Raw genomic sequence first — 27,006 nt, 5'->3', positions numbered from 1 at the left:
TCTAGATCTCCCACAATTCCTTGGACAAGAAGCAAATATTTCTAAATAGGCTGTTTTCGTTACTTCTACTACTAATTTACTATCTTCAACCAATATTTAGCATATACTTTGCAGTTACTGCCACATGAGCCACTCTGAGGATTGCAGAGCATAGAAAAGTTACTTATTGTGTCCTAAACTTGTTCACCAAACAAAAATGAGTGCTTTTAAAGTAATTTTTTTTACCATTTGAAACATGGTCCTAGAAAAATAGGTTTTCATTATGCTGTAAAATACCATGGCCACAAAAAAGCTAAAACTTGAACCTAGTCACATTTTTAATTGCTATTCTTTTTTCAATATGAATAACTTCCATTAGTTCGCTAAAATTTTTTTTTTCAGTAAATGTCAGTCTTCTGGATTATACCCTGTAAATTTTCTCAAAACCTTCAGCTCTGTCCCAATTTGATTTTACTTTCCACGTAGGAAAGTTTCATGTTGGCTTTATTAAGAGTATTGAAGACTGAGGAAAAGACTAATTGAGAGCCATAAACTCAGAGTCAAAAGGAATTAGTTCCTCATGTCCATCTTCATATGACAGATGGCTCTAATAACTCATATCATAAACCCTTTGCACAATAACTCAAAATTTTAAAGATATGGAATTATAGCTAAGTTCACCACAGGAGTTATCACTTAAGATTGGAACTTAGTGTAAGTCTCAGTTAAATTGTACATGCATTGTAATGTATGCATGTCATATTGCTAGTTCAGGGTCACTGTGCTGTATTCATTTTCTCATAAAAATTTTCTTTTCTATTCAGCGGAAAGGAAGCCTCCTTTATTTAATATGAACGCAATGAGTGCCTTATATCATATAGCTCAGAATGAATCCCCTACATTACAATCTAATGAATGGTGAGTATTTCTGATAAATATGTTATTAGAAGTTCATTTGGGTTCAACATTCATTGACTATCTCCTCTGTGACCAGCACTGTGTTGGGCACATAAATGAAGTATGTTGGTTAACATGAAGATTTTTTACATCAGGTATACTGTGTGTCCTTTATTGAGTTTCACTTACCCTTTTTAAAAAAGATACTGCATAGCATATCTACAAAACAGAAGGTCTAGAAATAGAATATGCTAAAATCAAAAGGTGAGTATCCTTTTCATAAATGACTATACTTAGTATTATTTTGAAATTCAATTTGTAATAAGGATCATTAATATTAAAATAAATAGAAACTACATTTTAAAACTGTGTTTGAGAATCTGAAAGTCCAAGATTGAATCAGCTTGTAGGAGCAGTTGGAGAAATACCTACTAAATATACATGAAGGAATACAGTGTTTTGGTTGTGTAAAAGATGTCCCCTTGAATTAATATTTATAGTTATCTGTTCAAATTAAAAACTAGACAACAAATCAGTCCAATTGCAATCCTGATGTTCATGGATGTTTATATTGCTCTGATCTTCATTCCCCTAGATTCTTGGATTTTATTTAATTATGTTCACTTGTAGAGAAGAACAGTTTGACCATTTTAGAAAGCAAACATTTGATTAATATTGGGAAATTTTAGCAGAAAAAGAACACCTCAGATATACTTGTATATTTTAGAGAGAACCATCATCTAACCCAGTCCCCATTTTACTGATCATAAAACTAAGTACCAGAGAAGTGACCACATGACTTGCCTAAGATGTCACCCAGGTCACAAATCAAAGTCCAGAATATATTTTATATGTGTGTATTTGTGTAAACTAATCTCTACTTATGAAGAAGCTATGATTCCACCCATGTGGGGCATCCTCTTAGCACTAAAGTGTATCATAAATCCTTCATTCTATATCAGATAGCTTTTGTGAAATGCTGTGGGCAAAGTAATTCATTGCCTTGTGGCCAGCCTTCTGATGCTAGGACTGTCTAAGTGAAGGACTGCTCCTTAGTAGGTGACAGACACATCTATAGCTGATCTCCGTAGGGCCTGCCTTAACTTGTACTCCACTGGTGGTGGCTTTCAGGAGCCCACGATCACTCCTATACCGTGAAGAGGCATTAAAAGAGGACTAGAGTGGAGGATTCCTTAAGATAGAGAAAACTTTTAAAAGTTTTCTGTGTAACTAAAAGTATCTTTTGTTAAAGGTGGTACAGTTAAGATAGATTCACAAGTTTCACTATGAAGAGATTTTCAGATAGCTTACAGAATCTCTTTACAGTTCTCTATGTAGAGATGTGAAAGAAAAGCAGAATTTGGCAGTTCAGTGACATCATTAAATACATATTGAATGCCTGTTCCTCACACTTTGCTGTGTGTAGTGCACAAAGAAGCACGAGTATGGGCACTGTTGGTAAGGAATTTATCTTCTAGTTGAGGAATCACTGCAAATCTATATAAAATAATTAGTGAGCCAGGTACTGTGTGCTGAATGAGAAAATTGTGAAGTACAAACTGCCATACCAGAACACGGTACATGTTAAGATGCATTTGGGGGAGTATAAATAGTGTTATTCTTGGCCACCAGATCTCTTGAAAATTTCTACTGATGACTTTTTCCTAAGATTATTGCAAGTCTTGAAATATGGACCAGTATCACAATGCTTAGGAACTTTAGAAGAATACTCTTCCTAGAGTGTATGGCATGTGACTCATGAGGCTTTTAGAAGCTCCAGGAGGGACAAAAAGGTAGGAGAAGAAACAATCAGAAAAAGTATACTTGATGATTATAAACAGTTGTCAGGTCATGCAGACACATTCAGAGGATCATGCAATTTCATTAAAATGGGGGTCAGCAAATGACAGTGTTTACTTGTCCCATGTTCTCCCTAGAAAACAGAGAAGAGTCCATGATTATACGTGGGTTTGGATTCTTAATTCTGATTGTGAATGATTGGCTACATCTTCTCAATGTAGGGTCTTCACCCTACATTGATTTTGATGCCTCCATATATCCCCCTTTCTTCTCCTACATATTGTATCTTGGTTAGTGGAAAATGTTAAAGTTAACATCATGGTCATAAATTGTTTTTTTTTTAAATAGGTCTGATTATTTTCGCAACTTTGTAGATTCTTGTCTCCAGAAAATTCCTCAAGATCGGCCTACATCAGATGAACTTCTCAAGGTCAGTTTTCTCATCTTTAAATCCCTTCTAAAATGGTAATAACTCTTGCCCATTTAAACAAGTTTTAGAATTGTACTGCTAATGATTCCAGACCCCTGGCTTGAGAAAGACTTGCCTTTTTATACTGCTCTTTATGCATCACTTTTTTTTTAAAAAGGTCTTTCATTCTCCTCTTAAGAAGCATACAACATGAGGATTATATATGAAACCACCTCTTACTTTTAAAAAAGTATCTAATAAATTCAGCCATTGCTTTCAAAACGGCCCTGCTTGTCTAGGCTTCTTTCTGCACCTTTTTCTTTTCTTTGGGTATCACCATTGCTGTCCTCTGTTCACTTGCAGTTACAAAACAAAACTAAGACTCTTGTAACAAATAAGCAGAGGCACTGCCAGCCGGTGCATCCATTAAACACAGCCATATCTGGCCATCTCCTTCTCCGCCCTGACAGAGAGTGAGGCCCGTGCTGCTTCCTCCCTGTCCATTTGGGAGGGTCGCTCGTTGTTGCTTTGGCCAGAGTTTCCAGACTTGTTTTTCTTTACTGTGCTGTTTCACTGTGTAAGTTGTACAAAAATCTATCTCACTCATACCGCAGATCATTCAGCAGTTCCCCCCTTGATGGCCATCCTCTTATTTTCTAGTTCTTTGTTTCCCTTTCAGTCCCATCTTTTCTTTTTCTTAAGCACTGCTAGGTACTCTTATAGAGCTGGTTACTTGATTTTAAATTATTACTTAATTTCTAAAGTGAATGTAGAAGCAGCTAACTGGCTTAGCGGATAGAGCACCAGGCCCGAAGTCAGGAATGCCCAAGTTCAGATCCAGCCTCAAACATTCACTAGCTGTGTGACCCTGGACAAGTTACTTGACCAGGTTTGCCTTAATCACTGGAGAAGGAAATGGCAAACCACGCCAGTATCTTTGCCAAGAAAACTCCATAGACAGTATTGACATGCTGTGGTCCATGGGGTCACAAAGAGTCAGACTCCACTGAATGACTGAACAACAAAAAACAGAATATATTCCTGAATAGTTCAGTAAACCAAAACAGCAGCCTGGTTTTTATTTCTTTACAACAGTGCCTTGGTGTTGATGTGATACCAGCCCTAACAAAGGAACTGCAGCAGAAAGAATGACTTGTTTTACTCTGATTCTTATTTTTTCTACCTATCAAACCTTATATAATATGAAAGAGAGGGAAAAATAATAGCTAGAGAGAGTGATCCATCTCTTGATATTATCAGTTACAAACATTAAACAAAATGATTGTGTTAATATTTTCCCCCTTTTTCCTTCTATGTTACTTGTATAGCTTACCTTCCATAACTTAAAGTGGTAGGTACTACAGGTTGAATCAATACTGTAGGGAAGGATTTGAGGGTCATCGTTTTTGTCTGTGATACTTAAGGGATGTTGGAATATTTTTCATCTTTTCTAGAATTTTTTTTTTGAGCAATCGGGGTTAAGTAACTTGCTCAAGGTTATACGGCCAGTTATTTCTGGGTGTGGTACTGAGTATCTGAGCCCGGATTTGATCCAGGTCATCCCGACACTGGAGCTGGTGCTCTTACTTGCTGAGCCACCTGGCCGCCCCTAAGCAATTGGGGTTAAGTAACTTGCTCAAGGTTACACGGCCAGGTGTTTCTGGGTGGGTGCTAAGTGTCTGAGCCCGGATTCGATCCCAGGTCATCCCGACACTGGAGCCGGTGCTCTTACTCGCTGTGCTACCTGGCCGCCCCATCTTTTCTAGAATTTTAATTACTGCAAGATTTAAGCATCACTTTTTACAATACTGTAATTTTTGAAATAGGTCCCATTTGTTTTTAGTGGTTTCTCAATTTAAATAAAACTAGTAGCTGTGTTGGATACTTTTTTCTTAACTTTGCTAGAGCTTCATCATCTGTATGGAAATAGACTAATAGGATCTTCTAGCCCCAAATCTCCGACCTAAAAAATAACTTTGAAAGTCTGGAGATTGTACTAATCATAGCAATTGCGTTCAGGGACACAGTAGAAGAACTCAATGGGTCTAGAATCAGAAGAGGGAGGGCCCTTCTTCCGTGGTGGAGCTTCATCTCGCCCCATTCGCTGTGGGACCTGGGGCAAGTGACTTCACTTCTGAACGTCAGTTGTTTCTTCTTTGTTAACATGAAGCCAGTATTTTTAGTAGAGGGTCATTGTGAGGATCGAATGTGAATATATCAGTGACACTTAATAGTTTTAAAATGCTATATTCATGGCAGTGCTTTATTATTCACATGTAGTAAGGGGAGGGGGAGCAATCTGGAAACATAATATCCAAGCCCCTATCAGAAGTAACTTGAAAACTAACAAAGTTGTTAAAATGCTGTTTGTCTATATGAGTAGCAGTAAAGGGACCAAAAAACCCAGGCCTCAAGGTTCATGTTATTTGTAAAATGTACTGCCAAATACATGCTACCTTTCTCTAGTCAGTTGGATTGTAATGCTAATTCAAAGATGTAAGCACCTTGAAATTTGGAATTATGCAAATAAAATGACTTAACCATCCCTACCCTTTGACCCAGTGATTCCAACACTTCGTTTATACCTAAATGAGACTACTGATAAGAAGATACTCTCTATATACAACAAAATATTTGTGGTAGGCTTTTTTTGTGATAGCAAAGAATTGGAAACAGTATAGATATCCATTGATTAGGCAATAGCTAAACAAGTTATGGTACATGAATGTATAGAATATGACTATGCTCTAAGAATGAATGGGATGAACACAGAAAAGCTTAGAAAGAGCTATATAACCTGATGGAGAATGAAGGAAGCAGACCCAGGAAAACAGTAGACAGCGTGATGGAAACTGCATCAACAGAAAAGAACAACTATAAAAAATCAAAAGTGAATGTTGCAAAATTATAAAAAAACAAGCATATATTGAAAGAAGAGATGTAAGAAGAAACTCTGACTTCACCCATTCCCAGAAGTGGGAGGTCCACAAACATTGCATTTTACACATATTTTTAAACTTTACAGTGTATTGATAAACTGGGCTGATTTTTTTTCCTTTTTTTTATCTTAAAGAAATGCATATTTAGGGGTGGCTAGGTGGTGTAGTGAATAGAGCACCAGCCCTAGAATCAGGAGGACTTGAGTTCAAATCTGGTCTCAGACACTTGGTACACTTACTAGCCTTGTGACTTTGGGGCAAGTCACTTAACCTCAATTGCCCTCCACAAAGCAAAAAAAAAAAGAGAAGCATATTTGTTCTATGGGATGGCTCTCTGGAAGGAGGAGAGGAATACTGAAGGAGACTGATGTAAAAAATGAAGGATATCAATAAAAACTTATTTTAAAAGATAAAAGGCACAGATAAGAAAACAAAGATTTCAGAAGGTACACTAACAGGGAAGTTTGTTTATTGCAAAGTTTTTTAAAAGTGAGTATACTTTCTCATGTGTTATATGGTTCTTTTTATTAGGAATCTTTATTAAGATTATTAGGAACTTTGGGATATTAAGAATCTTTGTCATGAGATTCTATCACAATTGTTCATATATCTTTTTCCCTGTATCTTTAACCCAGCACATGTTTGTTCTTCGTGAGCGCCCTGAAACAGTGTTAATAGACCTCATTCAGAGAACCAAGGATGCAGTGAGAGAGCTGGACAACCTGCAGTATCGGAAAATGAAGAAGCTCCTTTTCCAGGAGGCACATAATGGGCCTGCTGTAGAAGCACAGGAGGAAGAAGAGGTATGAGGAAAGAAGGAAGATAAAGGCCATAGATCTGGCTCTTCTCAGAATTTTTCTTCTTAAGAATGTGATATTTTAAAGCATTGCATCCTGCTCTCAAAACCTCTTGTCGCCGGGTCCTCTGAGGAGAAGGCCTCCTGACCCCATGTTAGGCAGTTCCCGGCTAAACTGTAAAGACCAGGTCTGTTTGCTCTAACAGCACAGAGCACACAGGGCCCCAGGCCTGTAGTTTAAGATTGCCAGGGGCATTTGCTTTCAGCTACTATTTGATAAGCACCTACTTTATGTCAGACACTGTGCCACCTTCTGGGGATACCGAGGCAGAAAAGCTCGGGACCTCACAGTGTCATGGATTAAACAGTGCGTGTGATTAGCTGCTTAACATCAACTCATTTCTTTTGAATTTCATCTTTATTTCCCCATCTCACTCCTTATTAAGATCTCAAAACTCTTAAGTTGTTTTTGTAGGGAAAGTGGCTCTAAAAAGCAATGGGCTCTTTAACTAGCTACAGTGTTGTTACTATGCAATTCTTATTTTGGGAAACATCCTTTGAGAAATGAAGTTGGAAAGTGTAATACATTTTTGAATAGCTGCCAAATAACTTTCTATAGAATATCAATGGAATCAGAAGATGGTACCAATTGGGAAGAATAGGCAATCTGAGTATTCGGGGTAAAGAACTAGCACTGAAAAGTTTAAGTATTAAAAGTATTTATGGTCACCTACTAGCTGTGTGACCTTGGGCAAGTCACTTAACCCCAACTGCCCTGCCCTACCCCCCAAAAAAAGCCAAAAAAAAAAAAGTATTTATGAGAGGGGAAAGTCTAGGGGCTATCAATTAGGAAAAATGGAATAAAGAGCAAAGAGTGTAAAAGTATTGTTGTTAAACAAGAATGGAGAAGAAATGTACACACCAAAAAAAGGGAAGCTGAAGACTTTTAAAGTGCTATACAAATGATTACTATTATGATGGTGATGATGAGGATGGTGATGGTGATGTCTGAGGACCAGCCTCATGCTAGACTTTAAAAGTAATATAACCTTTTCATACAAATGGATGTTTTTTTTTAACAATGGAAAGCTGATACTTGGGAAGTTTTCAAATCTAAATATTTCTTAAATAAGCTAACTTCTTTTGATAGATCTTTCCAAAGAAAATGGTAATTAGGCAACTTCCAATCAATAGTTAGTAACGTAAAGATTTTAACTGAATATTCTTTCATAGGAGCAAGATCATGGTGTTGGCCGAACAGGAACAGTGAATAGTGTTGGCAGCAATCAGTCCATTCCCAGTATGTCTATCAGTGCCAGTAGCCAAAGCAGTAGTGTTAACAGTCTTCCAGATGCCTCAGATGATAAGAGTGAACTAGATATGATGGAGGGAGACCATACAGTGATGTCCAATAGCTCCGTCATCCACTTAAAACCTGTGAGTATGTGTGTTTCAAAAAGACTATAATGAAGAATAGCGGTGGTAGGGGTTCCATTTATGTAAATCATATAGAGGGGGTGGGAATTCTAATATTTTTAAGGCAGTGATTGACAACCCTTCATTTAACTTGCTTCAAATGTAGAAGTGGACAAAATTAATTTCCTACTTGGTCAACTGCATTTGGAAAAATGGTTGCTTTACTCAGATGAGAATTTGTGGCACTAATTAAATATGTTGGAGGTTAGGTTTCACTTTCCAGTGGTTATATTCTATTTTTTTTTAATTCCACTTAAATAACAAACAGAAATCAGAAATATTAGAACACACAGAAGGAATTAGCTCTGCTACTGGGGTGAGATATCTCAGCTAAACAAGAGGGAGAAGCCCCTTTCTTATCTGGAGGAAGTTTCCCAAAGTTTCTGGGGAAGCTGGATATCAAGGACATGTCTGCTTGCGAAGTCTTTTCTATCTCTGTGTCCCCTAAAGAGAACCTGGAAGGTGGTTAAATTTTCAAAGCACTTTTTGGTGCTACTTCTGTGTGGTGTTGCTTATAGTGATGTGTTTGAGCCAAGGTTCTTGGTTTCCAGGGCAAAACGAAGCTTTATTATACCTCTGTTTTCACCTCTTTTGTATACATTTTTAGATACTGGTAGACTTCAACAATGAAAGAATTTATTTCCTCCCTACTAAAATGTTTCTGGTTAAGAATCCCAACTCACATATTTGAAAGAGTCATCATTTTGTGAACATTCCATTTTTTAAACTGTTTCATAGACTTTTCTTGGAGAGAGGAAAGTTGTGTAATAGCCATGTTGCTGCTAAGACAACAGAGTCCTGATATATGAGGCAAGTCAGTCATATTTCTGTTGGTGAAGAGAATGGCTTACATGTGTCATTATCCTGTGTGAAATAATGCCTCTTGGAGGCATTTAGTTAGCATGACACTGTCCTTAGTTGCTGTTTAGTTCATCATGACTCACAGATTCATAGTGTAAAGAATAGACCAACTGCACATTGCTATGACTTTTGACAATCTGGTTGTATTAAAGGTGACCCTGCTTCCCCATATGGTGGAAAGGATATAAATGTAGCCATTAAGTACTTCAGTATCCTGAGTCTACTTCCTATATTATGTGTTCAGGGAAGTTCCCTTGGTATTTAAGTCGATTGTCGATGAAATACAGCAGAGTCTTAGTTTTTAGGCCTGTGTATATGCTTTAGTTAACAGGTGCTTATTTAAGTAATTTCTTGATCTAAGTTGTCTTTGATGGTGTCAGACTCCAAGCTTTTGCACTCCTCAAAGGTGCAGTTGAGTTATATGCATATGTATATAGATTCACCTGCTGTACTCTTGGTGTCACCCTTATAGGAGGAAGAAAATTATAGAGAAGAGGCAGATCCAAGAACCAGGGCATCTGAACCACAATCTCCACCCCAACAAGTGTCTCGCCAAAAGTCACATTACCGTAATCGAGAACACTTTGCTACTATCCGCACAGCATCATTGGTATGTTCTTTCTTGGGTTCTAAGATTTTAAACATATGTGCATCTTACTTAGGGCTCTGATGTGTCCTCAGCTATGTTTTTGGGTACCTGTAGGGATACCCCCAAACAGGAGTACAAATTCCTTTCTTCAACAGTTCAACAGTGCCTACAAAATACTTGGCAGTTTATTCAGTTGTTATATGCAGGATGCAAAGATTAGTAAATCTAGTGATGTCAAACTCAAATAGAAATGGAGCCACTAAAGCACATAACAATGGAGAAAGCCACTTGTTAACATTATGTTGTATTTTTACTTATTTTGTCATGTATTCTCCAATTATATTTTAATCTGATTCCAGAGTCTTCCTCAGGGGTGTAAGACATCTCTGAGTAAGACCCAAAATCAGAAAGCTTGTGATCTAAGCATAAAGATAGCATGATGTAATTAATACAAAGTAGCCTAAAGTCATCGTAAGAAGGGTGTTAAGTGCTGCTATAATTCAGAGAGATGAAGAGCTCAAGTAGAACTGCATGAAGAAAGGGGGCATCTAAAATGGACCTGGAAAGTTAGGTGGGTCTAGATGAGATGGTTGGGGTAGAAAAGGCTGAAGCGTGTTTGGGAAATTGAGGGCATTGCAGTTTGTTCTGTACCTTAGATGCTTGTGTCTTTAATCTGCCCTTTCCCCAAATGAACATTAAAATACATATTTCTTTGTACTTTATAAGGATAGTGTGAGACTAAGTGAATTCCTTAATAAAGATGTCGTGCAACCTTCCACTGTGTTTGGGTACTTTAGATTTTTATAAAGTTAAGTCCAAATCATAAATTTCAGCAGAACCAATATAACAAAATTACATTTCCTTGTCTGTCTTATGCCAAAAACCTATAGATGCTATGGACACATTTGTTCATTTTTTAAGCATATTAAACTTTGGAATTTTGTTTATTATTATGTATATTATCATGAATTTTGTTGTAAACTTATACTTTCCCATTCAGAAAACAAGAAGGCCTGTGGTAACATTTATTTCCCACAGGCATCCTGAATCACTCTTCACTATTTGTATATACTGCCTTAAATCCAAGGAATTTTTTGCCTTTTGATGAGAGAGTTTACCTAAACTGTTGAGGCATGATCTAAGTCTGGGGACCCAAAGTCTGTCATGTTACCACTGCCTTGTTCCCTACTCCTGGATAGAGAGATTAGTGCATAGATGTTAAATCCTTGCACACTTACCAGCCCACTAGTTGGGTGCTTCTTTTACTCTCCCTACTATTGGTATAGAAATAGCAAAATTAAATCCAGGAACTTTATTATTTGTTCCATGCAAATCTGTAGTGTGCCAGTAAACATCTGACCAGTGCTAAACGTTGTGGGGGAATTGCCTCAGTGTTCTCCATGCCCTGCCTGTTTATTCATGTGAATTTCAAGCTTTCATTTCTTTTTTTTTTCCTGTCATCTCAAGACATTGTTGATACACGGTTAGCCTGGAGTCTCCTAACTCTTATTTCTCTTTCTGCCATATTTTCCAGTAGTCTGTTCTTTATCATCTGGGCCATTTCTTTTTTCCTCCAGCTATTTTTCTTTTTCTGAATTAGTTGGCTCCATTAACATTCTGCCCATGTGTCTATCAGCCCAGGTGCTAGCCAGTTCACTGAACTCACATGCCGACCAAGTTCAATGGATATTCTATCTCATCTAGTGTAAAAGAATATTAACTACTGCTGAACCCAAGGTGGCCATCCATAAAACACCCCTCTGGAGGATTGTCCTTATAGACTGGAAGCGATTTGCAGCCATCTAGTAGTACGGACTGCCATTTTACAGATGAGCAAACAGAGACCCAGGGAGGCTAGGAGAGGAAGGATCAGAGGGTCTGGGCACTGGGCTTTGACCCCAGAACCAGTGCTCCTTCTGCCACTCACATAAGCCAAGTGCCAACGTGTACTTGAGGAGGAGGCTTTCGAAACAAGTCTACAGCTGGTCTGTTTCCAAAGGACTAGGAGGTAAAGATCTTCTTCTTATCTTATGCCTCTTGTTGCCCGACACACTTAGGTTACAAGGCAGATGCAAGAACATGAGCAAGACTCAGAGCTGAGAGAGCAAATGTCTGGCTACAAGCGCATGAGGCGACAGCACCAGAAGCAGCTGATGGCGCTGGAGAACAAGCTCAAGGCCGAGATGGACGAGCACCGCCTGCGGTTGGACAAAGACCTCGAGACCCAGCGCAACAACTTTGCCGCAGAGATGGAGAAGCTTATTAAGAAGCACCAGGCGGCGATGGAGAAGGAGGTGGGGAAGCGGCCTGCTGCCGTCACCTCATAGCACTGACAAAGAGGTGGCACTCAGTGTTCTGTGTGTCCGTTCCCGAGCAATTTGATAATTAGGGGAGCCCCTTCCTTGTATAGTGTGTTCTGTAACTTCGGGAAGATGTTTTGCTTCGTGCTGTTTGGTGCAGATGAAGCACAGAAAGGTGGGAGTGGTTTTCCTATGTGGCCTCCCTTCATTTTAGATGATAAAGCAGTGCTTGTGAGTAACTGTCGGTGGCCCCAGTGAAATTCTGTTTTGTAGCTTCCTTCATTTTTGAGGATCAAAAAATGGCTCCCAAAGACATTTACTCAAGTTTTCTGGGGCCCAATCCTTTAGACTAGGGACTGGGGGGGTCCCTTTCAGTCCCTGGCATTCTTAGTGTTTTACTTATCAACTTTGGGATAAGCCATTCAAACTAGCCTGTGCCCCAGTTACTCCTCTCTTCAGATTGGTGTGGTATGCCCAGCATATTATTTCTACATTGGACTTTTTAAAAATTGATTGTTAGGTGCAAGAAAATAGCTTCTGCCTACATGATATTAAAGCGTGAGTACTGATTAGTCAATAGACAACCAGTGATTTGAGTAGAAATAATTGGTTTGGATCTTTTCCCTTTACTTTGGTTGTGTTGGCCATTCTTCATATAAAGGTGGTAACAGAGAAATGGTGGCTTTGAGTAAGCAACAATGTAAATTGAGTTAAATGTTGCATCACTATAAAGTGAATTAAGTTGAAAGTCGTGTAATTCACCTCTTCTGGCTTTTTTCCAGGCTAAGGTGATGGCCAATGAAGAGAAGAAATTCCAACAACATATTCAAGCACAGCAGAAAAAAGAACTGAATAGCTTTTTAGAGTCCCAGAAGAGAGAATACAAACTGCGCAAAGAGCAACTTAAGGAGGTATTTCTTTTTTCATGCAAGTGCTCAGGCCAGACCCTGGCTCTGCTGCTGGGTGAGCTGGGAGGCAGGCGTTTGCTTGGGCGAACCACTTCCTAAGTGGGATCATAGTGTACGGGAAGAGCAGCCGGGCAGCCTGAGTGAGGAGATGGAGAATCCCAGCTCTGGGAGCTGTTCCACAAGCATTTCTTGATTGGTGATTTTGATGCTTTTCTTTTACTTTTGATTACTTATCCATTCCGTTGTACTGAGAAATGTAAGTAAACATGGTACATCGGGAAAGAGATAATTAAATGGAACATGGGGAATAATTTCTTATGACACGCTGTAGCTATTTTGCTATCAGTGGTAGAAAAGATTCAAAAGTCAGACTACTGATTGGTTTAGAGAAGACAACTTATTATTACTCCAGGTATCATTGAGTTGATGTACCTCAGAAAACCCTTAAAGAAGAGAGAAATGGCTATCTCTCTGTAAAGTCATTTATATTCCTTGGGCCATATGCAGAGTCAAAGGCATCTGCTCTTTTAAACCACCTACTGGTCTACAAGGACTCTCAGCGTAGACTCCCTGTTTCTGGATTAGATGCCAATGATGCTTTTAGTGTCATCTCTCCTTATCTCCTCCCTACCTTCCATGTCTTTTGAAAGGCAAACCAGTATTTCAGCTTCAATCCTATATTTTTATATGTTCTTATAAATTTATTCATTTCTCCTATGGGCAGAAACTCATCCTTATTTGTAATTTACAAGGCTGTGGTCACATGTGACATATATAATTTTAAATAAGTCAAAAGGCACTTTTTTATTTTAGGAAAGAATGTGGATTTGTGTTATTATTATTGAGTACAGTTTTTTTACTAAGGACAACTGACTTTCACATATCAGCTTATCAATTGTCAAATGTGTTCACTGTGTTGTTTGATCAAGCCTTTTATTTTGTCCTTTTGAATTGTTAAGCCAGCATTTAGATAGTTTTCAAGGTTCTTGACATACATTATCTCTTTTAATCCTCACAACATTCCTGGGAGGAAGTCCCTTTAGTAGAATGGCAGTGAAATTAATTGTTCATGAGAATGATTATTTAAATGAAGTCTCTAGATAGAAAAAGTGATCTAATTGTATACTTGAAGCATCAATTAATAGATACTAATAGCACAATTCCTATCATTTTGGAATCTTACAAATTTTTTAAATTAAAAGGAGTTTTCATACACTAAAAGGTTGAAAGCTACTGTTATTTCAGTGGCAGATAATTTTTTTCCTTACAAATTGATTGCCTGAGATATTTCTTGGACCCACATAGTTAACAACATAAGATGACATGATAACAAAATGTGGGTATTCTGTATAATATCTTATATATTACTTTTCACATGTTCATCATCTCATCAAAAGGTAGCATTCTACATGTTGCTGGTCAAAGACATATTTCCTGTTCTGCCAAGCACAGTTTTAGTGATTAGGCATTTCAAGTGAGTGTCTTATATGATAATTCTGTATTTTAAATGAAAACTAGAGGAAATTCTAAAATACATTTCTCAGATATGTTTACTATAAGATCATTATTAGATATCTGTATTTAATGACAAGTATATCTGAGTTATCGGAGTTTGACATTAATAAAAATCATCAAAACAGTGACCATTCTTCAGGTAAATCAGGTAACAGAAAAATGATGTTTTTAAGTAGCTAGCTAAGCAAGTCAGATTTGATGATTCCCACATGTATTTTCTTTATAGCTTCACCTATTAACTGATTTTGTTTTTAGAAGCCATATTTTTTCTGTTATTCATGTGTCATCATTTTGTAGAAAATGGAATGAATTTTGTAGTCATCTTCTTTGGACCAGCGTTATATGAATTTTATTTAAAGCTTGTCAACTCTAGAGACTTTTTAGTCACATCATTGTAACTCACTTTGATATTGTGTTTAGACTGTGGAAACTACCAAAGACTTTAGATCAGTCCATTGACCATTCTATCTTTTACATTAAATCTGTTGGCTATTTTTGTCCTCTTACTTGGTTTAAAAAGCATTTTTGTTGAGGTGGGTAGGTGCAGTCATAGTTGGATTAATGTAAGAAACCATGAGAGGTTATCTTAGAGCTCTGTCCCCCATTGTTGCTTATTTTTTTCTACTTCAAATTCTTACACCAACTTCAAAATTTTACTTAAAACTTCACACCACTAGTCCTTATAATTTTAAAACCAAGAGATATGACATCACTTAATAACTATACCAGCCCCACATTATATGCCTCCTAGCATTCTTGAAGAGGAATCTCTTAGGATATTGTCACAGGATAGTGTGGTGACTAACCAATGTGGGCTTTCTCAGCTATTAGTCCTGATTCTGCAACTTTGCAAAAATGGAGCCATTTGAAGCTTAAAAGTGTATTGCTTCCTGGTGCCCAGGCCACTTGTCCTTTCCTTCCTGACTGTTAATGCCAAGAAGGAATAGAACACTCTTCTGGGGCCCTGCGCACCAAGGTTGTCTCGTGCTGAATTAGCATCTTAAGGACAGTATTTGGCCACTGCGGGCAATGTCCTGAGTCTCTTTTTGATGGAAACAGAAGGTCAAAGGGATAAATACCCTCCTGACCCGATGTGGTTATCACTGACTTTGATTGCATATGGCTAATGGAATTTGGTCTGAATTATTTTGTCAGGAGCTGAATGAAAACCAGAGTACCCCAAAGAAAGAGAAGCAGGAGTGGCTCTCCAAACAAAAGGAGAACATCCAGCACTTCCAGGCAGAAGAGGAGGCCAACCTGCTGAGAAGGCAGAGGCAGTACCTGGAGCTGGAGTGCCGGCGCTTCAAGAGAAGGATGCTGCTCGGGCGCCACAATTTGGAGCAGGACCTTGTCAGAGAGGTGCGTTAGGAGGGGGCGAGAAACTTGTAGAGAAGGTTTTCCAGGTGCACAGCAGGACTGTATATCGAGCTGTCTTCTAAGTTACAGGCCATGAGTGTTTGTTCCGGGTCCAGCCTGGTGCACTTTCTTTAATCCTAATCCTTTTAATTGTTCTACTATTGTAGAAGTTGGAATGTCAATTAGATATTCACCCTCAATATCTCCTGGCCTGTAGAAACTCTGATTTTCACTTTCATTGGACAGGGTGGTTTAAAAATAAGCTTTAGATAGAGTTTAAACCTATTAATAATTTGGTGAATAGTAGCCATGATAACCAGGAAGACTAAGAAGTATATAGACTGCCCAGGGTATAAGGAGATGTGTGCTGCCTGATACTGAGTAGTGTCTCTCAAGCAGTAGGCGACCCCAGATCAGCCGTGCTGAAGTCAGGGAGCTGCCTTGTAAAAGTTCTTTCCTGTTCATGTGTCTTGGGATGTGTGTGTGTACAGTAACTTCCGTATTCTGCATCAGGAGTTAAACAAGAGGCAGACCCAGAAGGACTTGGAGCACGCCATGCTGCTACGGCAGCACGAGTCCATGCAGGAGCTTGAGTTCCGCCATCTCAGCACCATCCAGAAGATGCGCTGTGAGCTGATCAGGCTGCAGCACCAGACAGAGCTCACCAACCAGCTGGAGTACAACAAACGGCGAGAGCGCGAGCTGAGGCGCAAGCACGTCATGGAGGTGCGGCAGCAGCCCAAGAGTCTGAAGGTACGTGAGCAGGGGTGGGGGGGGCTGCAGCTCTGTAGCATCCAGACAGGCTCTTCCTTCTGAGGTGAGCACGGTGCAGGGAGAGAGTGACTGCCACTGACCCAAGAACGGTTTCTCTCTCTGGGGGCACTGCCATGACTGTGTCAGAGAAGAGTAAAGGAGCTCACACCACCTGTTCCCACCCCCGCCCATGTCCCCTCTTGACCCCTGCCACCCCTGTCACTAAAGACTTCTCACCAGTGACCGGAAAGCAAGCTTAGTTCTTATTCATGTGATGGGGTTTCTTCATAAACCTTTTCCAAAGAAAATCGCTTTTTTGGTCTGGCCTGTATACAATCAAGCCTTATTCACTTCTGCTCATTTGCTAATACACAAATATGGACGTTTAAATTTTAAAAAATATTGCTGATTGATGGTGTCCATTATCAGAAAAGAGAAATAGAATAATTTGCTTTTTTTAAGTCTAAGTATAGGGTTAAAAGAATAGAATTTTAATGGTAGAAAAATTGAATTTAAAATAACTGTCTACCTGTCGCATACCATGTTGTCACTGCTGGAGTTAAAACTCTGCATATTTCTACTTAAAGTTCTATCCATATCCTACGAAGGTCCTGATGTCTAGTGGAGGTTGGGTGACCCTTGTTGCTGCCTCTTCTTTTGAGAACAGGATGCTCATTCTCTTTACCTCGTAACCCTGAGAGAGTGGAATGAGAATGGTATTCCTGACAGACCTCGCTGTCTTGGAACAGAAAATCTCCCGTCTTATCCAAGTAACTGAAGCCCCTCTCCTCCTTTGTCCAGAGGAGTTACCCAGGAGAAAGTAGGGTAGATCAGATACATGAAGGAAATTTCATTCTCTATTTATCTTGCACCAGTTTGATGTCCCCATTAACTTAAATTATGGACTCCTAGCCTTACTTCATACATGACACAAAATTTAGGTTTGGCAGTGACTGGACAGGTTTGTTCTATGTGCTTTCTGTCTTCTTTGTGTTCAGTTGCTGTATGAATAGATGCTCTCTGCAGGAGAAAAGGTTTCCAAAATAAGATGCGTTTTGTTTGTGGTTCCAACATTGGCAGGCTCTGGAGGGTCATCTAACCCCACAGTGCCTAATTTGTTAGGGCTTTGCCATTTCTTCAGCCATTGGAACACCAGCCTTTCATTCCCCCAATGTCTGAGGAAGTTTGGACCAGCATACAGTGGTCACATGGTTAGCAGTGAACATTACCCCTCCCATCCGTTTTCTGTTGTGACTTCTTTCAGATTTGGAAGAAGTCAGTGGGGTTGACTCTCCAAGAGACCCTTCACAGAAAGTTGGGAAAAAACCATGGTTGTTCATTAGGTGTAGCTAGACTTGTAATAAAGAGGCCTGACTAGGAAATTCCTCCCCCTTGGTGTGGAATGGAGGGGCAGACAGAATTTCCAGTTGTGAAATAGATATATTAATTTAATAATGGGTGTAATCAGTATGTTTCCCTTCATTTTGTAATTTACCTACTTGTTCTGTGTCAGTAAAAAATGCCTTTTAGTTCTCCATTGAAGATTCTTCAATCTGAAGTAATCTGGCTTTTATTTAGGGGTTTTCTCTCTCTGAATTTTAAATTTAGTCCAGGTTACATTTTTTTATTATAACTCTTTTATTTCTGTCTCTTTTTTTTATCTTTCTGTCTTGCAGCCCTGCTGATTTAGTGGCATTCCATCATTTCTCTTTTCCTTTCTTCCTTCCAAGTAAACTCCCCTCCTCATGTCCTCCTTTTCTACCCTTAGGCCTCTGACATAGAGGGACTGGATACTTTTCATCCTATAGCATTTGAAATATGAAAATTTGTTAAAGAGTGGTGCGTGATGGCAACAGCCTTTGATTCTTTTCTCAGCCCATTTTCTGACTGGAAGAAAAAGGGAAAATTCTAAGTATTCAGCATTCTGCTTCAGAGATATGGTACCATGTATATATATAAAATTACATTTTCCACTTAGCTAAAAGAAATTCTCTCAAGACCTCCAGTAGAATCAAGACATGTGACTATGACATGGTGTCTCAAGGGAGTGGGTGGAAGTGAGGAAAGAATAGACTTGATGTCATCTACTGTGAATAAGGACACCCTGCCAGAAATCAGGCCTTTAAAAGGGGGGTGGGAAACAGCTTAGGCCAATCAGATTGCATATCAGCTGAATACTCACAGTTAAAGATCAGACTCCTAGTGCAAAGAATTTAGGAACATATTTTCTCTAAGTGTAACCAAAAGCAAAAAAATTTGTCTTTTCTTACACAGTATGTATCACATAACTTTTGTGTTTTATGTACATGATGTCCATTGGATCAACATGCAGATGTGTGTAAGTGCAGTTACAGAGATTAGACTGCTGTTAGTCTGGTGTTTGCATCCTTATGAGGAAGTGCCTGTGGCATGTCTTTCTCTATTTAAAATGCAGTGGTCAATCAGCTTGCATTTATTGAACACCTGTGTTGTGCCTTGAAGGTAGGGAGACACTAATGAACCAGTTCTGGCCCCCAAGGAGTTTGTGCTCTACTGGAGGGGACAATGTGTATGCTAATTAGGATGTGTCAAATACACAGTAATGGGGGGGGGGGGGCAGGGCATAGGAGCTGAGAAGGTGAGGATGGGCTTTGTGTAGAAGGCTGTGTAGAGGTGAGTCTTGAGAGAGACTGAACTCCAAGCAGAGAACTGGGGAAATAGCCGATACAAAAGAATGGAAAAGGGAGAGGGAATATCGGCTGAGAGAGGCAACAGGGCAGCCAGATTGGCTGGACCGTGGCGGGCAGGACAGGGAATAGTGGGGTTTGTTCAAGTCCAGAAGGTAGCTTGGACATGGCTGATGTGGACATATTCTGTGCACGACTTTCCATGGAGGAAGTTAATGCTTTAATGGAGCAGACAGCAAACAAGTAACAGCATGCCTGTAAGATGTATACGGTACAGATAGAGCGTAATTCCAGAAGGATGGCATCAGCAGCAGAGGGTCTAGAAAAGATCTCATGGAGTTGGGATTTGACCTGACTCTTGAAAAAAAAGTCAGTAAAGCAAAGGAGGTTGAGGTGAGAAAGGAGAACCTTTATAGGTGTGAGGATTGACCGGCCCAGAGGCATCTTGGGGGAGATAGGAGGTTGAGGGTGCAGCAAGGAGGACAGTGCATGTGGATGGGAACAAAAGACTGGAAAGGGAGGAAGGGCTTTACATGCCAAACAGAGGGTTTTATTGGAGGATTAGCTTCAGTCCTGGGGTAATGCAGAGTTCCTGGAGTTTATTGAGTAGAGGGTTTTAAAGTCAGACATGCACTTTATCAAAATGATTTTACAGCAGAGTAGAGGGTGGATTGGGGTGGAGAGTGACAGTGACTTGAGGCAGGGACACCAATTAAAAGGCTATTCTAATAATCCAGGCCAGTGGCAGTGAGCACCTGACCTAGCCTGGTAGTTGTTTGAGGTGGAAAGAAGGGGATGTCTAAGAGAGACATTGTGAAGTTAAAATGACAAATCCTGACACCAGATTAGATCTGTTTGGGGTGAAGGGAATCAGGGTAACACCAAGTATGAATGAGAGAGAGAAGAGTGGTGCCCTTAACAATACTAGGGAGGTTGAGAAGGGATGGTTTAGTGGTAAAGAGAATCAGTGTTAGGGGGACAAGTTGAGTTTGAGATGTGCCCACTGTGTGTTAAGTGCTGTGCCAAGTGCTAGGGATGCAAAGGCCAAAACCATCCCTGCTCAAGTAGGCCACAGTCTAATGGATGGCCCCTCTGAAATGGTTATATGAGCCGGGAGCTCAAGAGACAGATGAGAAAGCAAGCCCTAGGGACAGCGATTGAAGCCATTGTATCCAGGAGATGATGAGACCATCAGGTGGCAGGACAGAAGCAGAGGAGAAGGCCCATTATAGAACCTTGGGGGATGTCAGGCATGGCTTGGATGCAGCTCCAGCAGAGGGGGCTGGGAAGCATCAAGGATGAAGATGATGGAAGAGGATAATGTCATGAAATGTGGAGAGAAGATGCTGCCTCAGAGGCCAAGAGTGAGGACTAGTGAGAAGAGACTGTTTGCTTTGACAATCCGGAGATCATTGGGTAACTTTGGAGAGAGCAAGTCTATCTGAATGGGGAATTTGGAAGCCAGAATCCAGAGGGTTTATTAGTGAGTGGGATGAGAGGATTTAGAGGTACTGAGGACAAGCAGCTTTCTCTAGGAGTTAATCTGAGGAGAACATGTAGGATTGTACTTAATGGGAATGGACAGATCAACTGAGACTTCATTGAGAATGGGGAAGAAAGGAGTAGAGAAGAGTAAGGTTAATGATGTGGGGACTGTTTACTGGAGAAGATGAGAGAGAATGAGATCAAGGGTACATATAGAGGGATTCATCTATAGAAGGAAGGAGAAGTTAGCATGGGGAGATGTTTGAGTGATATGAGATGAGAAGGGGTGTGTGTATGTGTGTGTAGTATAAGGTGAGGTTCTTAGCTGGGATGCTGGGGAAGAGGATGCTATGGGAGGCTTAAGAATGAATGAAAAGATTTAGAATAGCTGTTATGGTGAGTGATGGAACAAATAGACTTGGGAAGGGTAAAAGGATTGCCTTGCTGTAGTGAGGGCCCAGCTGGGATTATGTACCATTCATTTGTAATGAACCTAATCAGAGAAGCTTTAAGATTTTTCTCCAGCTTCATTCAGTAGTACGTAAATAGGAATGAAGTTTACGAAGTAATCCATTGATAAGAGTTGGGCAAGATGTGGTTGGAGATAGGACAGGGACAAGGGATGCAAGTACAGAGTTGAGCTGGGTGGAGACAGGGAAGTGTAGCCATTGTAGTGTTCATGTCCTAGGAAACAGCTGAGAAGTAGAGGAAGTCATAGAACAGGTTTAGGAGTTGCTAAGCATAGGAAAAGATGGGATGTTAAAAGACTATGCTCAAATAAAGGGATTTTAGAGTTTGTGAACATATGCACACTTGTATGATCATCTTGGTGTATAGCTGAGGTGAAATGGAGGAATAGGTCACAGAAGTTAATAGACTGAGCAACTGGGAAGCTAAAGTCCTTTAGTATGAGGGCAGGGGATAAGGTGGGAAAAGAGTATGACTCAGGCACTAAACTCACTGAGGAAAGGAGAATGTCCTGGGGGTCGGTGGTTAATGGCCACCAGGATGTTGACTGGGTGATAAATTCAAAGAAGCTGAAAAGTCTGGGGGGATGAGAAGAGGGGTGGGTTGGGGTCAGAGCCCTCCTTAAATGGTAGAGGACCTGAGAGGAATGCTCTAGTGCCACCCCTTCGCCACCCTTTCCAATGGGTGGGGGAGCTAAGGAGGCAGGAGTTTCAGAATTGATTTCATTTTGCAGAATGAAAGATTCTGGAGATCATGAAGTCCAAGAGAACTGATTAGGAAATTATATGGTTTTGTTCCCAAGGGAGCCAGCTCTTAGTGAGTGCCAGAAAATGAAAGGAGTAAGAAAGCACAAGTGTAAGATGAAAGGGAGTGTGTGAATTACATAGGGTCAGGATCCTAGAGCATACTGGTGAAGGGGCAGGCAGGAGGAGAGGAAGTGGGATAAGGAGAGGAGGGCCTGGCAGGTGGAGCTGCTTTCTATATTAGCAGCTGGTAGTTCCCGGTCACTGAGATGAGGACAGTATGAGGAAATGTGTGCTAATAGAGAGAAAGAGTCTCGGGGTGGAATCATTCCGTTGAAAGAAGTAGATGATTAGATGCTTCAAGCTCCTCTTGCAGGTTGTGTCCTGTGAATGCCCAGGAGGCCTGCTCTGCCCAAGCGGAGCAAATAGAGGGAGTCTGATCAGGAGACAAGAGATAGCAGTGTGAAGGGGGCTAGCGAAAGTGGGGGCAGGCCATGTTTCCAGTGCTGTTCTTCACAGTGCTTGTGGAGGAAGGATGCCGAGAAGGAGGCAGTCACCTCTAACTTTTAATTGCTTTTGTTTGTACTATCAGAGAGTAAGCCATTCCCAAGGGGTCCCCGCAAAGAGAAAGACAGCAGCAGTGTTAGTGAAACAGGAAAAACTTCCTGGTTAGCCTCATGTGCCGTACTCCACTTGTCTCATTAGAGGTGTGTGGCCAATCACATAACTAGAACTGCCGAGCATCCTGCAGCAGAGATGGGGTGGTTTCCTTCTGTAAAGCCCAGCTCACAGAGACCTTGATGTTCACAGCATACTCATTCATAAAGGTCTTTTGAATTTGTACCTCTGTGTGCATCACGAAAATTTATCATGCCCACCCAGAGGCCACTGAATGAATCCCTGAAGTCACGACCAAGTTGGCCAGAAAAGGAAAGAGGACTGTTGAGAGCTGGGTCATCAATAGGATCTTTGTATCCTGACACATGTTGAAGCTGGAGCTTTTCTTATCAAAATGCCAACATTCCAAGTGCTGAGTGAAGGCAGCTGCAGCCTGGGCTCCCATCTGTCATGTATGTGTGTGTTCCTTACACTTCTCCATTCTTTTCCTGTAGGCTTATCCTAAACATTCTTAGCATCCTGGCATCTCAGATTCTCAGGATAGGAGTGACTTGAAAGCCTTCTAACTGCTGCATCCTTTCTGTCTTCTTTCAGTCTAAAGAATTGCAAATAAAGAAGCAGTTTCAAGATACCTGCAAGATCCAGACCAGACAGTACAAAGCCTTGAGGAACCACCTGCTGGAGACCACACCGAAGAGCGAGCACAAGGCAGTTCTCAAGCGACTCAAGGAGGAGCAGACTCGGAAGCTGGCCATTCTGGCGGAGCAGTACGATCACAGCATTAACGAGATGCTCTCCACGCAGGCTGTGAGTGGCTGTGTGTGCACCCCCAGCCTTAGCCCCCACCCCCACCCCGTGACAGCCGTGCTGAGAGTGACCTCTGCTCAGGGCTGCTCCATGTGCAGAATGAAGCATCACTGGGCATGAGAGATTCAGAGCTGTGCTGTCCCAGCCCCCTCTCATCACCCTGAGCTACTGCATTCTCTAAACAGGGGGCTTGGCTTCCTTCTGGCTGCCTACAGTCCGCAGTTTTAGCTGGGCAGCTCAGTGAGCCAATAAGCAGTATCACACTGAGAGTTCCCCTCACTATCCCATTTCAGTGGAATGCTGCTGCTTTTCTGTGCTTTCCCTTTGGTGAGTAAAATTAAAGAAACTTGTACCATTTACCCTGATTCCAGATTTCTCAAGCACTGTGCAGGCTAGCTTAGAGAAGTCTCATCTTTGTTTACAAGGGATAATAATTGCGTGCTTAAAAAAAAAAACCCCTTCCCTCTTCCTTTCCCGTTCCTCTTCCCACCCCTGAGCGGGTCACCAGTAAGTTGGGCCTCTTTTTTCCCTGCCCAGCTGCGTTTGGATGAGGCCCAGGAAGCAGAGTGCCAGGTCCTAAAGATGCAGCTGCAGCAGGAGCTGGAGCTGCTCAATGCATATCAAAGCAAGATCAAGATGCAGGCCGAGGCCCAGCACGACAGGGAGCTCCGAGAGCTGGAGCAAAGGGTCTCCCTCCGAAGGGCGCTACTGGAACAAAAGGTGCGTCTCACACCAGAGCATCACAGAGGCCGTCACTTTTGTTTGTGTCTGGTCATGAGTTCACCTTGCTAATGCCAGTGAGTGACCTCAAGGTTGTAAGGGCTGTCTGGTAAGGAAGGGCTGGGACCCAGAGGAGAGAGAGCCAAAGACTTAACAGAGCACTGGGACAGCTTTAGCAGTGGAGAAAGGAGGGGATAAGACCATTTAACTGGAATGGCCAGGAGCAGGGGCCTGGCTTCCATTGCCTTCATCTCAACCCCAAACAGTTCCCCGGTGATGACTGAGTTAAAGAGGATTGTTGGCCTTACTGAGCCCTTTGCTGTTCACACAACTGAAAATTCAGGCAGAAAAATGGATATTTTGGTCGAACTCATGTTATTGTTTAGCTTTGACAGCACCAACATGTATGGTGGCAACGATTAGGAATTCTTTTCCCCTATTGAATCCAGCTAAGCAATCCCCATACTCTGTGTGTGTGTGTATGTGTGTGACAGAGAGACAGACAAGGACAGAGAGATGGAAAGAGACGAACCAGGCCTGAAGCAAAAACAAGACAAAGAAAGAGCTGCTTTTGGAGGAGAAAGAGAATGTTAGATCTGCAGGGGATTGGGGGGGTGGAGGCACCTGTTCCTGCTCCCTCATTTTATAGAGCAGAAAAACCAAGGGATGGGGAGTGGTTTGCCTAAGACTGCAGAGCCAGTCAGTGATAGTGTCATGACCGGAACCTAGGTCTTTCCCTTCCTCTTGAGCACACTTTAAAGGCTGCACCATTGCAGCCTCATGCATCTCAAGGGCGGATCTTCCATACTTAGGGCCATAGGAGGACCTTCCAGGCTATCTTGCATTCACTGTGCCTTGCCCATATATTTGTCAGGGAAGCTTCCTTGCAGCCTTCCTTGTGTTAGGTTTCCCCTTTTTCTCATGGCCAGCACATATCACCTGTCGCACTGATTCTCTGTATTCTTGCCGGGTGATACTGCCCTCCCTGCTTTCTGTATAGTGTGCAGTGTTCCTCTGGCCTCACATTTCCTCTTGGTGCAGGTGGAGTCTTTTAGCAGCCTAAGTTCACTTTTGTGACATAGCGGATGATGTGACCGACTGCTTCAGGAAGTCGGTTTTCTTTACTATTCAGTGTAATGAAGCCAGAACCAGATGGGTATGTTTTTGGTTTTTTTTTTGCTTTTTGGAGGGCAGTTGGGGTTAAGTGACTTGCCCAAAATCACACGGCTAGTAAGTGTGTCAAGTGTCTGAGGCCGGATCTGAACTCAGGTCCTCCTGACTCCAGGGCTGGTCTTCTGTTCACTGTGCTACCTAGCCACCCCTGTATATCTTTAAATTTAAAAAAAAAAAAAAAGCCCTATTTACAAACAGGTAAATCTGGTTGCTGAATTTAGGCTTTTAGATTTAGCATAGAGTGTCAAATTATCTTTTACACTCATGAACAATGGCCAAAAGGGACCCCTTCCCTCTTCCCAGCTTTTCTCCCCAAATAATCAGCCAATCTTAGCCCCAAGATCCGGAAAAAATGGTCGAATAATGATTGCCCAGTTGTGTTTTAGCACCACCTAGTGGCTCTGTACCCTTGTTATAGAATTAGCATCTCTGTTTTTGTCTTCTGTTTGTATCCAACTGAAAATCTACATTTCTAATGCCATGGTAATTGTGGCCTTCTGAAATGCAGGCCCACGGTGGCTCCTTGAAAATCAGTCAGTATAATAGACACTCCACATTTTGTTTTAGAAGCATCTGTTTTCAGGTGCTACTTGGTTTTCCAAGGATAGTTTCTATATTTTAATTCTGTAATGTCATAATAAGATTGTCACATAATTGCCTAATTGTCATACAGTTGCCTGATGAAAAGAAATTTAGACTGAACAAACACCAAAGCAGTATTTATTAAACTGTCTATCATGTTGGGTTTACAAAGGAAAAATATTTCCCTAGAAATGACCCAACAAAAGTGAATTTTAGTTGTTTCCAGATGGATGATCATTTGTGGCAAGGAATTGTTCTAAGTAAGTTCTCACAGACTAAGCCACCAAGCTGAACCATGAAAGTTCCCCTGTGAGTAAGTCCATACTTCTATTTTTCTCAGCTTTCACATAGATTCATCTTGCATTTACATGATGCAGAATGTTATACGCCAGATGGGAGGTACCTGAATTGTCCTCTCAGCCCATCTTCAGAGGAGCCTTACTTCTGAAGGGTCATGTGAGCTTAGGGATGCTTTCGGTCAGGATAGTGTCTGTCTGGGGGGCTCTTGAGTCAAAATCAGGATACGGTGTTCTTGGCATCGTGACTGGAGACCCTTCCCCTGGAGCGTTGTTCACTTCTCTGTGGAGCTGGTACACATTTATAAAGGCCAACCTTTCTGGAGAAATTAATTGTACGATGGGTTGGGAGAAATCCAACCCTACCGACCCACTTGGTTATTTTCTGATCATTTCCCTCTTACCTTAAACCTAAGGATGTTTTCAAAGTGATTACTTATCTATAATGCCTGTCCCACATGAATTTGTTTTGGTTTAATGAAAAGAAGTGCTTAGTGCCCTTTACAAAGAGTTGTATTGACGCTTCTTTGATGTTGCTGTCGCTTCACTGTAAACCTGCCCCTTCGAGAGCCCTCCCTGGTAACACAGTTAATTAAGCAGGACACATCAATCTCTTGGCCATAGCTAGAAATAGGCAGGGACATGTATTTGTGCCTGTAATCTCTGAGAGGTGAGAGGCTTGCTTTCCTGGCAGTCCTCTCTGGGCTTTTCATGAGCCCTGCTGTGCGCTTGCCACCATAGAAGGTGTTTGGGGAATAAGGCACTGAATGCCCTTTGACATCGTATTACCACCTTCCTTTCCAGCCTGATTGACCACTTGACAGTCCATTCAGACTGGCCTCCCTGCTTCTCTACACAGATGTAGGTGCG

At 41.1% G+C, this 27,006-nt stretch overlaps 1 protein-coding gene across 1 annotated transcript in view; it reads left to right on the top strand.

Annotated features, from left to right (window-relative positions):
* The window catches only part of TAOK1 (TAO kinase 1), a 152,425-nt gene that overhangs the window by 114,213 nt on the left and 11,206 nt on the right, over positions 1-27,006 (top strand). Inside the window, 11 exon segments of the mRNA XM_069089753.1 lie at positions 804-897; positions 3,025-3,106; positions 6,660-6,827; positions 8,054-8,257; positions 9,630-9,767; positions 11,804-12,040; positions 12,829-12,957; positions 15,625-15,828; positions 16,339-16,578; positions 23,153-23,365; positions 23,903-24,085. Coding sequence (XP_068945854.1) covers positions 804-897; positions 3,025-3,106; positions 6,660-6,827; positions 8,054-8,257; positions 9,630-9,767; positions 11,804-12,040; positions 12,829-12,957; positions 15,625-15,828; positions 16,339-16,578; positions 23,153-23,365; positions 23,903-24,085 — 1,892 coding nt within the window.

The sequence above is a fragment of the Petaurus breviceps genome, unplaced genomic scaffold (genome assembly GCF_028583685.1).
Source record: "Petaurus breviceps papuanus isolate PSGF00001 unplaced genomic scaffold, PetGlider_PUasm1.0 186, whole genome shotgun sequence".
Taxonomy (NCBI): Eukaryota; Metazoa; Chordata; class Mammalia; order Diprotodontia; family Petauridae; genus Petaurus; species Petaurus breviceps.
The sequence above is the reverse complement of the archived record's forward strand: the minus strand, read 5'-3'. Positions and strand labels throughout refer to the sequence as shown.